At 42.3% G+C, this 14,543-nt stretch overlaps 2 protein-coding genes across 2 annotated transcripts in view; both read left to right on the plus strand.

The window, feature by feature from the left end:
- RANBP3L (RAN binding protein 3 like) overlaps positions 1–1,703 on the plus strand; it is a 28,511-nt gene extending 26,808 nt beyond the window's left edge. The window contains exon 15 of the mRNA XM_058043930.1: positions 1,431–1,703. Coding sequence (XP_057899913.1) covers positions 1,431–1,503 — 73 coding nt within the window. The 3' untranslated portion in view covers positions 1,504–1,703. The remainder of the gene's footprint in view (positions 1–1,430) is intronic.
- Positions 1,704–10,220: 8,517 nt separating this feature from the next.
- NADK2 (NAD kinase 2, mitochondrial) overlaps positions 10,221–14,543 on the plus strand; it is a 32,690-nt gene continuing 28,367 nt past the window's right edge. The window contains exon 1 of the mRNA XM_058044380.1: positions 10,221–10,574. Coding sequence (XP_057900363.1) covers positions 10,221–10,574 — 354 coding nt within the window. The remainder of the gene's footprint in view (positions 10,575–14,543) is intronic.

The raw sequence follows: 14,543 nt of genomic DNA on the forward strand, positions 1-14,543 counted from the left end.
CCAAAGATATTCTGAAATGTGTGAGATGTTGGGGTTTTTTTGTCCTTTCAGTCTAAGCATCTGTGCCCCATTTATTCCAGTTCGTAACAACAGTTTTAACAATCCCTTTTCAAGCACTTTTTTAAATGGCTTCTAGCTCTTCTGCTTATTTTAGTCTCTTCTCAGAGCCACAGGGTTTTAATTTGCACAGATTTCAGTTACTGGTATCCAAGTCACTCTCCACCTTCAGACATTCAGTCTCACTCGTGACTGTCCCTGGAGCTCCCTTTTACAAAAATGGAAGAATAATAGGCCTTATGGGTTTTGGACAGGAAGAGGTCAGTTTTAAATATCAGCATACAAATATCCATTTAGATACAAGAGAACAGATCGTGTTTTTTTAAGAGCATTAGTTTTAACGTTTTTATTTTCATTCTTTCATTTTCATTGAAGGGTGTATGTAAATAAGTAATCTTCTTCATACTGATGTAACTCAGTCTCGGAGATTACCTCTCCTTAAGAAAATATAAATGTTAAGAAGCCTAAGTCCTCAGGAACTGTTTCTTTACAAGAGATATGAGAATTTACAAAATATGCCTGCATTTTATGTCATTCCATTCTATTTGTTTCTCTCACCCCCCCCCCCGCCGTGGTTTTCTTTTCTTAATACAGCAATTTCCTTCTTGTTAAAATGAACTCATGCAGTTGCCTAGATGATGTATTTCATGACACTGTAAAAGACATCAAAAATTAGATCTTTATTATCTTTATAGTATCTTCATAATGATTGTCTTTAGTGCTTGAGACTGAAGAAGAAAGCAAATATGATATACTTAGTAAGTGAATTATGGATGTTTAAGTGATTCTGAATATTTGCAAGACTGTTGTAGGCATTCCTTACAGAAAATTCTTAATCTACAGTATGTTAATGCCATATACAGACAATGTATAAGGTAGTAGAGATTTTTGTATTATTTCATGAGTTCAGTATAGACATTTATTCTAATATTTTTAAAATTCCTAGTTGATTTGCTTTACTTTTCATAAAGTCCATAAAGAGAAATTTGCTGTGCCTGATATTTTTATCAAATCATATTTTACCAGTTACAGCCTAAATATTTTTACCAACAAAATGCTCTGTAAATCTAAGTGGAGAGAAAAAGAACAATTAACCTTTAAATACATTTTGAGAGTGGATGGGGCCAATAAGTCTTTGGAAAGTATTTATCTTTTCCCTTTGCCTATAAAGTGAGCTGAGGAAGTGAATTTAGACTAAACAATAAACTTATTGGCTGAACAAATTCAAACAAGTAAAGGACATGGGAGGTACAAGGACAGAACTGTCAGTAGGCAAAGAAAAGTGTTACGCATTACTCCTTATACTCCACCTCACTGATCTGAAATCTTCTCCTAACGTCATCCTGATTGAGGAATCATTTCTTTTGACTGAGGTGTCCTCTCTGTAATTTTATCTTAGAAGCTATTAGAATGAATTCAAAGATTCTGGAATCTAGGACTGGGTAAGTCCCAAGAAGTCTCTCCAAACCCAGCCATAGGCCTTACAAGAAAAATCACAGCATGCAAAGACATAAGAATGTATCCCAAATGGATCCACAAAGAATTGCATGGGTTTTCAAGACTGCTGGTATTGAGAGCCCATAGTCTCCAAACACCAGCAGTGTGCTGGTCCGAGAGAAAGACAGTATCCTAATATAGAAATGCAAAAAAGCACATGCATTTGCAGAACTGAAGAATGTTTTAAGGACCCTTTCTGGTCCACTCTACATGTACTTCCATCTCAGTTTCATGAGGAGTCTCTCTTATGCTGCAGTTTATCAAGATTTAAAATGTCGCAAGAGTTTTCTTTCTATTTTGCAGTAAAGTATTTTTAAACTTCTTAAAGGAACTGGCTCTTCAGCAACACCACAGTAACTCATGAAAAACTGATTTGTTTGGCATTTCTTGTTAATTTACTTTAAATTCTTCTCAGTTGTTAAGGATTCCAAACTATAAAGCTAACACACACATATCTAATGGTGATTAAAACTGAGGAAAAAGGAAAAGTTAAGAATTAACTTCTTTGTTGGAGTTTCTCTATTCTTTTCAGCAGGCACCAGTAATATCTAAAGCAGAGAAAAAAGACACTCTGTGATTGGTTTTAAATGCTCCCATATCAGGAAAGAGAAGGGGGAAGATCAGTTTTAATATTCTGACAAACACAAGCTTTCATTTCACTTGTAAAAGATTTAAAACTCTTGGTAAGTATTTAGGGGTGGCCAGATGGTAGTAGCAATTTTTAAGCAGATACTGTGAAGTGGTATTATGTGTCTGACATTATTAGTCAGTTCTGCCTACTTTCTGCAGATGAGTCAAAGTCACAGAGATTACACACCAAAACCATTTTCTCATAACCAATGAGCTGTTTGAAGGTATGTTGGATTTCTCACAGTTTTCTGAGCATCTGTAATGAAGTCTTAAAGCTGTGTACCCTCCATAGAGTGAGATAATTTGCATCCCGGGTACATTGCCCTACCTAAACATCAGATTCCTTGGTGTTTTTTGTGCTTGTCTTTATTGACTTGGAGGGTCATAGGCTTCATTCATGATTCACATGCTCAAATATTTGTGAATAATCCTCTGTTATCTAGTTACCTATTTACCTAAACCAGGAACTGATCATATCCAAACTTTAACCTACTGCTTTGGTATTATGAAATGCTGGATTGTTTCAAAACATGAATATGCTCAAATAAGCAAGATTTCTTTCAATAAATTCTTTTCCAGATCATTCTAGATGGAACCGCAGGCGGTCTGTTGTCTGCTCATGATATCTGCCAGAAGTTACAACAGCTCAGCTGGGAACTCATCTTCCCAAAATGTCTAAGCTGATTTATCAGCCCCTGGAGGGAGGAAATGAGATGCATATTACTTTATTACTTTTAAGTAGAGATTAATTTTAGAGACAGCTTAAGTTTAATTCATTGAGGAAGAACTTCAGATGCACTATTGAGGATTCCAGGCAGCCTGATTTGCACTGAGCTGTGAATAACACCATGGCTTCCAATAGTCAAGAACTGTTACAAAGTCTTTCAATTTTAGAATTAAATATATTTAGATACATTATTAGAGTGAGAAATTTTATAGGGAATACGTATTTGTTCATCATATTGATGGATAATACCACATAAGCATGAACTAATAATATATGTGAACAGATATTTGTTACTTTTAATCTATTATTTAAAAGATACATTTGGAAAGCTTTAAATTTTGCTTCACTGAAAACATTTATTTAAAATTGGGTGGTAACATTCAGCATCCTGTTTGTAAGTACATGCAAGCAAAACCTAGGGTGGAAGTTTAGCATGACCAAGGCCTATAGAAACTAGCCCCTATAGAAACACCCCCTATCCAAGGGGTTATATTTAATGTTTATTTTGAAAGTATCTGGAGTGGTATACTTGCTGCAGAATTTTGTTTAAGGGAAAAGAACCATGATCTGCATCTTTCAGCTGTATGCAGCAAAATAATTCACCATGAAGAAGTAAAAGCCTGTTCTAAGGGCTATATCAGCTTTAAAATTTTAAGTTGTATCTGCTTGCTCATGAACACCTTTCTAGCTGAACAAAACAAACACCTGCACTTGTGTATATTAATTGTCCATTTGATATACACAAATAAATGCATGCACAGTACACAATATCTACATTTAATGTGTGAGATTATCTGAGATTATTTCTGCCTTAGCTGTTGCTATTCCTAACAGCATCATTCATAAGTATGTTACACATTCTCATGTGCACAGTAAGTCCAACAGTGACCAAGACACAGCTGCTCCACAGAAGTCATTCCACAAATTAATGTCTTCTACCTAAATATTTTTGTGAGAAAAAACTCCAATTCACCTGTGAATCAAGACTTGCAGGGTCATTCATAAGCCCATGCAAAGTAAGACACACTACTTCTGTTCCATGTTTTCATTCTGTCAAAATTAGAATTTGTCTGCAATCTCTCCACTGCCACTTTCCTGATGTCCTGCACATTGTTTGTCATCCTCAGAGCTGAAACAATGTTCTGAAATATCTCAAGTCCTTTTAATTAAGGTAATTGTAATGATTTCTCAATCTAAAAAGCTGCAACACACCTGATAAGTCAAGTTACAATTTAGTTTTCCCATTTGAACATGGTATGAAGTTGGAACAATACTTGTTTCTTCCTGAATTCTCAGTGCACTGCCAAGATTAGTATCCAGATGAAGCTGAAATAGTTGTACGGATTACACTGAATGTAATGGCCCACCAAAATTAGCACTTGTCTGACATTGATTTAGCATTTGGATGACAGTAAATTTAAGTGGAACTTGATTTCTGCCTTCAGAATAAAGGAACTGCTTCCCAGCAGAGCACCTGTGTCAAATAGTGAAGCATGGGGAATCTCTTTGATTCCAGTCTGCCAATTACAAAAATTTGTTTCCATAATGAGCTGTACATTGTGTCCTTTGTTATCAGCCTCACTCCTGACCACAACAATATTTACATCACTGACCTTCATATTTCATTGCTGCAACTCATCCTCAGGGACAAAGCTCCATGTTATAAAATCTCAGGCAGTTGTAAAACACAGCAGCCCTATGTATTTAGCAACAGGTCACGGTGATATGTTTGCCCTGGAGTTCAGCTGGCTATGCGCTGAATGCAGAGTTTGATTTCAAAGTCTGTCCTGATAATCAAAGCTGTCTGTGGAACAGGATTTAAGCACCTCAGTGACACAATACCCCTCTAAATTCTACTACAGCTGTAAAATCCTTGGTAAATGAGGGAGGTTTCCAGGGCAGAGACAACAGAACTTTTTCAGACACAGGACTTAAACTTTGTAATTTGCTCCCAAAGCATCAGAACAAGGTTTATAAATAAAAGCTATTTTGATCTGCCTCTTCCCAAAATCCTTAATGCATACACAAGTATACATATAAACACATACACTCATGTGCACACACACTCAAACATGAAGCTTCATCTCCCAAAAGCTGAGGAGGAAAAAGCTTATTTTAAAGCTTATTTTAAAGACATTGGATACTTTGGTAATAAAGGAAAAAATCTTTGCTCTTAAAAACCTAATTATGTGTTCTGTTTAGTTTTACGGCACTAAAGTTCACTGTTCCTCAAGCCTGAAGGTACACCATTATGTAATGTATTAAATTGCTTTTAAAATGTAGTTTGTCATTTTATGACACCTGGAGAGCAATTTTTGCACCTCAACAATAAACAATTTCCTTACCACTTAAATTTCTGTGTAACTAGGAGTCTTATTTTGCGTCCCAGTTAGAGCTTCTATTAATAAAGAGTACCATGCTGCAGAATCTCAAGCCTGCTTTCCTAAGGAAAGAATATATAAGTGGTTGTGCATGCCATCCACCTATCTGTCAGACCCACACTGAGTCCAGTGGTCAGTTTCAAAGAATTGCACAGGAGTTAGAATGCTCTAAGACAATTTAAATTCTTGATGAAAATTAGCAGTTGCTGAATGACAGAAATCAGAGAAAAGCATCCTTTGAGGAAAAGTTTTCAGGGTAAGATTGATATTTTCTGTGGTGCTGGTGGGCCTAAGTGGTGTTTTTCTGCTTCTGTACAAGCTGCAGCACTTTCTGGGAGGGAGGAGAAGCAGAGCATGGAAGGATGGGTCCCTGTGGCCTGAAGAGAGGTGTAGAGACATGACTCAATATGAAACCCGTGTGAGCCCATGTGAAACTGGACATGATTTTTTTTTCCAGATAAAAAAATCTATTTATGAGAAACCCCAGTGACTAATTTATATACATAAGGGATGTAGAGGTGGAAGATCTTATATATCCATACAGTAATAATTTTCCCAAGGAGGGAAAACTAACAGTTCATAATAATATATTCTACTAAGATTAGGAAGTTCTAGCAGAATCCACTTGGATGGGACAAACTGAATGTCCTACTTTACATTCTGGAGGCATTTGTATCTCTTCATAAATCTTGTCCTGTCCCTCAGGTTTTTATGCCATGCTTTTTAGTGACCTTTGAAATAGTTTTGGCAGAGTGTATGAAGTTAAGAGTTGGGTAATATCTCTATTGAATAAATAAATACAGGATAAACTTCTAGCACATCTGCTTTCACTGCTAGTGACAGCCAGTATGACATGGACAGGGAGGGAAAGAACATCTTCATTTCCCTTAGATGGGTTTTGGAGGCCTTACCACGGGGCCATGCTGGCAGGAAAACTTAGAAAAAGCATGCACAGCCAATTCTACAGCAGTTATCTGTCTAAAAAGTGGACTTCAAATCAGAACAGTTTGTGTTTCTCAAACACTAAAATTATTCATACAAAATAAAGAGTGTCTACAGCTGTTTGAGCATATTCAAATTGCTTCTGAAATGTTGAAGTCAATTGTATTAGACCACTTGAGGGATGGTGTAGTTTGCTTTGCATAAGCAAAGAGTGGGAAGAAAAGTAGAAAAGTAAATATCTGATAATTAAAATATGTTCTAATGGAAGTGTGGACAAGAAAGCTTGCTCCTCTCATTGGTTTTGTGTAAAAAAAATCAGTAATTTGCATTTATAAGAATAGCTACACTTACTATGCTTTTCCTTAAGCTTCTTCCTTGATTTTGTAATTTGGAATTTCTGAAACAAATTACATGACTAAATTACGTGACTCAACCATGCAATCAGTGATGAGGGTACACATGTTGCAAGCAAAGTGCCAGCACACGGAGAGGATCTGGGCTCAGAAATTCCATCAGACTTCACTTGCTAACACCTTCATCGACGTGCCTGGTAGGACCCTGATGTGCTGCGTGAGTGACGCTCTCCAAGTGTCAGTCTGGAGTTTTCCTCTGGATTACCAGAATCAACAGCTGCGGTCAGCTGCTCTCAAAATCCGAGGACTTGGATTTCTGAAATGTTACAGTGATGGTGTGTTTGCCTTGTCCCCTGTGCATGCACCTCACACTGACAGCATCACCATTTTAAACACCAACAAACCACAAGCAACTTCTGTTACCAGTAGCACTAAGGGTCACATAGAGTAAGTCTAGACAATGCAAATAATTGGGTAAGTTAATGATATACTAGTTATTAATTAAACTATCACAAGAAGGCATTCAAAGACTTCAAGAAAGAGTAGAAATGAATAGTTGTCCCAGATTGTAACTGCACTACAACCAACATATACATTCTTTTGGGTGGAAATAAGCTATATATGGAGATTATCTTATATAAAACGGCTGGCACAGTTGTGCATTGCCAGTTTTACAGCTAGTGAAATAGTTTAGGGAATAATTTATTGTTTATGTAGAAATTTTTCCAGTAACTTTGTTACACAGAATATTTTGTATATTACATAGGTATTTTTTAAAGTTCACAATAGAACTTGAAGCATATAGAGCTGTCTGGTTTTTATGGATTTGTGTCTTGAAATTTACATCATGTATTATAACTCCTTGGTGTCTAAAATGGGCATTTTCCTGAAGCATTTTTTAACTTCAGGCAATATTGAGGCATCTGTTTCCATGAAGAATTTTTAAACACTCTGTGCCCAAACCAAACTTGGTTTTGGCCAGCAATGGGTTCAAAAAGATGTTACAGTAGAAATTCACTCCTAGTCTACATTTGTGTCCTACAAGGATACCAGGTTTAAATTCCTACATTTATTTGTTTAACTTTGCATGAATTAATCTGTCCTCTAATCTACCGGGTATATTGTTTTAAAGTAATTGAAAATGGAGCATGAAGACACATGTCATATGTCACAAACTGAATATATCTCAAAATAGGCAAAGGGTCATTTGACAGTATTGTGTGTCTTCTTGCTTTATATCAGGTGTATGCTCAAATCAAGAATTGTATGTGGGGGAGGGGTTAGTGTCTAATTAACATTTTGTGAGTAGGTCCATTTATAAAGTAAGATGCAAACTGTAAGTAATATTCAACAAACTGTATTTCATATGATATAGAAAGTTTAAATCCTTTTCCACAAAGACAATGGGGTATCAGACAATCTGCGTACTCTGACAAAGAGCTAGCCTGTCAGAGACTTCCTTCTGGGAACTATGGATTAATCACTTCATAGCCCATGCTTCAGCATTGTTTCCAGATCTTTAATCATCTACTGATTTGAATTTACATTTTAAAATACATATTTCATATTTTATGATTATAAGCTTGCTGTGGGAATTAATTCAAAAGACCATAACATGATAATTGTATGATTTCAGAATAAAATACTGTTCAATATTCAAACTTAGTGGTTGAAGCTGATTTGATTTTCAAAAATCAAAACAATTCAATAGGCAATACACAAAGCACAAAAATCTTAGACGAGCAGCTAAATGATCAATTAAGTTATAAAACAGATACCATTCAAAACAGAGTCATAAATTTTCGAAACCTCTTATATCTCTTAGGTCTCAAGGATGTTGTATTACCTATTGCTTTGTACAACCTTTAAGTTAATGGTTATACAGAATGAGGCATTTTCTGGTCAGCAAGGGAATTAGTTATGTTTAATTGGTTTCCTGGTAATCTGTTTTGTGATATTTTCCTTCAAGGCTAAGCTAATCAGTAGACAAAAAAATCCTCCTACCCACCAGCAAAGACTGGAGAGAACCTTTGTTTTGTGGGAAGAGCAGAACAGCTGCAGCTATGCTTATTTCCTAAGAATTCTGGCAAAGCACTGTAGAGGAGTGCTGCATTGACAGGCAGGAGTTGCTGCTTCGATCCCTTCCCCCAGGGAAGATGAGATGCAAGGTGAGTAATGAGAAATGTTCAAGTGAAGCCTTCAGTGCAGAAGAACCGTCTGTGGCAGTCGATGCCTGCACATGCAGTTATTGATAATCATGCAAACCCCCACAGAATTTCTGGACGGCTTGCTTACAATATTAAAAAGTAACTCAGGATCGATAATTTAATTTTTTTTTTTAACCTGGACTTGCCAGACGCTGTCTCGCAACGCTGCGGCCAGGTCCCTTCTGCCCTTCCTGACACTGGCAGATGTCACAAAGACCAAAACAGGCACGGATAACAAAATGAGCTTTTAAGCTACATGTATCTCACCAGCTCTGCGCACCAGATGCAATATTTAGTCCTTCTAAAACACAGTACGTACTGTGTTTTCCCATCTCTCTGAATTATTTTCCGAAAGTTTTTTCCCGTCCCTCCTCAGTTTCCCAGGGAAGCAGGCCGGCGCCCAGCGGGGCGATCCCACCTGACTTCCTTCCAGCGCCTGCATGGTGCCGGCCCGCACCCTCTGCTCCAACGGGGTGAAGTGTCACCAGTAATGAGAGCACGGTCGCTGTCCCGTGGGGTGTGCGGGACACTGTTGAGGAACACTGCTCGGAACACTGCCTGGTCTCAGAATTCCTGTCTGTTCCCCCAAGCTTCTATCTGAAGCTTCGCTAATGCACTATTATCAGTTCGTATTTGCCTTTCTGCCGTGCTGTAAAGCTATCACAAAGGCCGAGGACAGGAGTAGCAACACGTGAGATTTCCACACACGCGATCTAAGACCAAGTAATTTCTCCCTCTTTATCTCTTTTAACACTATCGCTGCCTGCCGGGACACTAAGAGTACTAGCGGGGCACTGATGGCATTGTCGCTGTCCTCTGGGACAGAAGGGAGCACTGGAGGGACGGGTACTGGGAACACTCTGGGCCACGGGAAGTACCGGGGGTGCTGCTGCTGAGCCCTGGGACACGGGGGAGCAGCGGGAAGCGCTGGGGACGCTGTCACTGTCCCCTCACGGCGGGGGTCGGCCCCGCACCCCTCACAGCGCCCGGGGGGCCGGGCGCGGGGACATCCACCGCGCGCCGCCTACGTGCCTCGCGCCCCGTCCCGCGCGCCACCAGGAGCCGGGGCGGGGCGGGGCCAAGCAGGGGCGGGCGGGGAGGGGGGAGGGGGAGAGAGAGAGATGTCTCCTCTACGCTTGCGCAGGCGGCCCTCGCCGGGGCGCGGGGCGGGGCAGGCGGGCACGGCGCGCTGCGCCCCGGTTGGCCGGGGAGGGCGCAAGCGCCGGGGATAGCGCTCAGGCCCCGCTCCCATGAGGGGCGGGTACCCGGCGGCGCAGCTCGCTATTGGCGGGGCGGGCGGCTGCGCGCGGGGAGGGCGGGGCGGCGGGCGCGGCCGGGCCATGTGTGCCGGGCGCCGCCGCAGAGCGGCCGCAGCCGCCGCCGGCAGCGCCGCGCCCGCCCCGCGGAGCGGCGCAGAGCCCGGGAGATGTTCTCTTCTTGTGGCTTCCCCTGCGGCCGCCTCCGCCTCGCCGGCCGGGCGGCAGCTCGCCGCTCCCCGCTGCTCTGCCCGCGGACGGCGGCTTCCTCCGCTCCGCCGTGGCTGCCGCTGCTCGGCGGCGCCCACCGGCGCCTACTCGCGCTCGGCGGGCTGAGCCCCTCCGCAGCGGCGGCGGCGGCGGCTGGGCGGGGGGCGGCGGGGGCCGCGCCGTGCGGGTCGGGGGCGGCGGGGGGCGGGTTCCGGCCGTCGCGTGTGGCGGTGGTGGTGAAGACGACGCGGTACGAGTTCGAGCAGCAGCGGTACCGCTACGCCGGGCTCTCTGAGGAGGACCTGAAGCAGCTGGTGAGCGGCGGGAGGGGCCGGCGGTCCCGGACAGCGAGGGTGTTGCCGCGGGGCTGTAGCACGGTCGGGGGGTACCCAGGGTGATGCCCGGCTCCGGCGAGGGATGACCGGGGTGATGCCCGACCTCGGAGAGGTTCCCGGGGTGGTACCTGGCTCCAGGGACGCCGCCGGGCCGCTGTGTCCGAGTGTCCCCGGTGCTTCCCCGGGCCTTGGTGGGGCGGAGCCGGCGGCTGTGGAGGGGAGCGGGGTTGCGGCCGCTGTCCCCGGGCTCTGCCCCTGCTGCCGGCGGCTCTGCCCTCCCACCGCTTCCCTCCCCGGCCCCTGATCCCGATGGAGCCGCCGAGCGGCACGGCCTGGAGAGGGGCACGAGTGGCGGCGCTGGACATTCGTCGCTTGCAGGCTGCCGAGAGACTTGTGTAGTAAGCGTGTTTGGGTTTTACCCTCGGAGGGATTCCAGTGGCCCTCAGCAAACTGCAGTCTTTTACTTACTGTATGAAGTATAAAGATTAGAGAAGTGCATGTTGTGGAAAGCACAATGTTGCAAAAAATCCCCTCTGTGTCTTAGCATGGACTGATTTGCATTTCCTCCGTTTTTTTGCCTCACATCTTCACTCCATCCTTACATATTTTCCTCCGTTCAGACAGCCGCATCTCTCTCAGATCCACCCTTCTTGTTACAGTTTTTAGAAAAGCATTTTTCTTTAGTCTCTAAGAAACCTGTAATGTAAAGGTCCATTACTGAAGGTATACTGAGGAAACCAAATGTCTCTGAGAGTTGATATGTGTACCCAGTGTCTTGTCGTCTTCATTTCCATCATGCTTAGTGACATCACTCATTTCTCCCTTTAGCCGGTGGCTGTCTTCCAGTGTTCACCTGCAACTGGTGGGCTGAAGGAGTTACTTTGGCTGTCAGCAGTCTGTGAAGTCCATGTCATGAGATTTTTATGCCTTTATTTTGGATAAATCCATTACATTAATTTGTCCACAGATTCGTTTGTGTCTGTCAAGTCTTTGGTCTCTTACAACTGAAATATTTTAAATATCTGTTACTTTGCAATGTTTGGACTAAACTGGTACATGTGCTTAACTTATGTGGCAAGGACAAATGGCTGCATGGCCTTGCTTTGTAAAGAATCAGGGATAAAATGTACAGTATCTACAGCAATGTCTTTGTGCTTCATTTGGTCTTCTACCGCCTATGGAATTCCTGTCCAGACATTTTTTACATGTTTTGTATAGCCGTGTAGTTACAGTTCAACAAGTTGAATGTCAGTCTGTGTTAATTCTTGTGTAGCTTCCTGTTGCTGAGGTGTCCCAGTACTTCCTTTCATACACTGGTTAGGGGGAAAAAAGGTGTCTTACAGCTCAGCTGTAAGACTTTTTATTGTCATTTAGCTATTTGTGAGAAATTATTTCTTGTTGTTGAGTACAGAGGTTGTCCTCAGTGTGCAGTTAAGCCCAGGAGAAGCAGACTGGGTTTGTTTGGTCACTTTTCCCTAACTGCTTCTGTACAGGCAGGACTGGGACACTGAATCAGTGAGCAGCATTGCACATCCCTTAAGGTGCTCATGACTGGATGGTGTGGTAGCTGCAGTTTCTTTTTTTGTGAGAATGCATATTTTGCATGATTGGTAACCTTTATTGCCCTCAGTATGCATTTTTAAAGAAGTAACTGTGAACTCAGTGGGTGATTATAATGGTTGCAGAAACACCTTAAAGTTTGTCCTTTTGGAGAAACTTATAAACACAATAATTCTTGGTATTTGTGACAGTTCCTGAATTTCTTTTCTAGGACTGGTGCTTTTTTAATATCTACCCTTCCCCTTAAAATACTGCCTTGTGAGGAATTGCAGCAATAAAAGTTGGTGTCGCCAGGTAGACAAAGCCCAACTTGCCTAACTATGTGTGTAGCAATATTGAGTTAAGCTCCTGCTGTATGGGCGGGAATACAAAGATTTGTGCAAGAGCACATTGAAAAGGTCTTGCAGAATTTTTTGAAACAGAAAAAAGAGAGTAAAGGAATTACCCTTGCTGCCCATTTCTTTTTTAGCTAACCTGTAAAAATTTCAGTATTTGCGTTTTGCTGTGACTCTGGTCTCAGTTCTTTTTTCCTCAGACTGAGTTAACGGCACCCTCACCGAATATGTTACGTGAAGGTTCAGAAGACTCTTATCCTCACCGTTGGGGAGATCATTTGTAGCTGAGTGATTGCTGTGAAGTGTCCTTCCCCCACAGCGCCATTGTGGGCAGCTTGGGAACAGGATGCATTTTGCTCCCTGGTCTTAGCTGCAATCCATGTTCCCTGTGTCTCTGTTTCTCCTGGGAGACTTTGGAAGCTGCTCCAAGGCAGCTGATCTCAGAAATGAGCTCAGGCTCACTGTCTTTGGGTTTGCAGCTCAGTTGAAGGGCCACACAGAAGGCAGGGTGAGAGTTGAGTGCATATGAAAGCCTCAGCCTGGGATACAGGCGAAGAGTGAAAGCAAAAGAGCACAGGAGGGGTTTGGCTCCTGTGATGCTCCAAGCTGCTGGCTGACCCAGACCTGTTGGTGGTGGGGGTTGCACTAGAGGGGGCTCAGGCTTGGGTGATCCTGGAGGAGGCTTGTAGTGTAAGGGAGAAGCACAAAAGAAAGAGCACGGTGCTGTTATCCTCTGTCATGGACCTTCAGATGTCCAGGTACTGGCTATCTGAAATACAGAAATTCAGTTTCCAGGCAATGTTGGAGGTTTAGATTTGAGCAGCCATACCTGGGCTTGTTGCCTTGCCTGTTGTGAGCAGAAGAGGTGTTTGCAAGTTTCTAGAAGATAGCTGATGTCTGTACTTGGAAACTTCAGATATCGGTATAGCACAATGAAAATTGGAGGCTTAATCAGTTCTGCCTGATCACCAAGACAGAGAGCAGTCCTGAAGGTAGCTGTTTCAATCAGTGTGTTTATGTATTGAGGGTGAATATGCAGGAAGTAATGCAGACATGATGGTGCCTTTGGGCACTCATCTTGATGAAATGAGATTTGTTTCATGTTTAAGGAGGCTGAAGATGAATCATCGGCATACACCAATATGTACTAAAATATCATACAGGTCCCAGTATATGTCTTTATCTATGATATACACAGTATAAATCACAGTATCCTCCAAGAAGCAGAATACCGGTGATGGAGGTGACTGGCTGACATTTCTTATAAGCCATAAAGGCCCTAGGCACCTGTAGCTTAAACCCTTCTGTGGCTTTACTTTTGGATGCTAAGTGAGTTGTATTGTACAAACACTATGAAATCTTGCAAAGTCAAAGCTGCAGGGTCACAATTCCAGAACTCAAATATTCTTTCTCTGTGCAGACAGAGATAGGAGAGGTAAAGAAGCAGTCCAGATAGCAGAAGAGTAAAACTAATGGTGGAAAGATGGAGAGCAAGGGCTACTTTTACAGGTCTACTAAATGCTGTCTTTGCTTTATGAAATTTAAGGGGCTGTTGGATTTCTAAAAGCTGCAGTTACCAACTCTTAAGTTATACTAATCTTTCTCCCAAGTCCCTGCTAACTGTTTGCCTACCAGAAGTTACAGCAATTTGCATTTCTTGTGACCTAGTTTACTGGGATTGGCATCTAAATATGACTAGTTACAAAAATGAATGATCCAGTCAACTAGTACTGAAGGCTGCTGCATGTTCTGTTTATTTCACTCTCAGTAAATCCATGCAGAGGAACCACTGCTGTTGTCCTTACATAAACTAAGAGAATATAATGCCCCAGTAATAGAGCTTGTTTCCTGACTTGTGGGTTTTGTTTTGTTTGATAGTGCAGATGTGATAAGTTGCTGACTTCTCACAGCTGTAAGGTATTTAGGGAAGGTGAAAATGTTACCTGTCCAAATACATTTCATACACAATTCTAATTATCTTTGAAAATGTCTAACATAATGAAAAGTTATGTTTGTCTTGGTCTTAGTTGGAAGGAGGTCGTTCAGTGTGGTC

Source organism: Melospiza georgiana, chromosome Z, assembly GCF_028018845.1.
Source record: "Melospiza georgiana isolate bMelGeo1 chromosome Z, bMelGeo1.pri, whole genome shotgun sequence".
Lineage (NCBI taxonomy): Eukaryota > Metazoa > Chordata > Aves > Passeriformes > Passerellidae > Melospiza > Melospiza georgiana.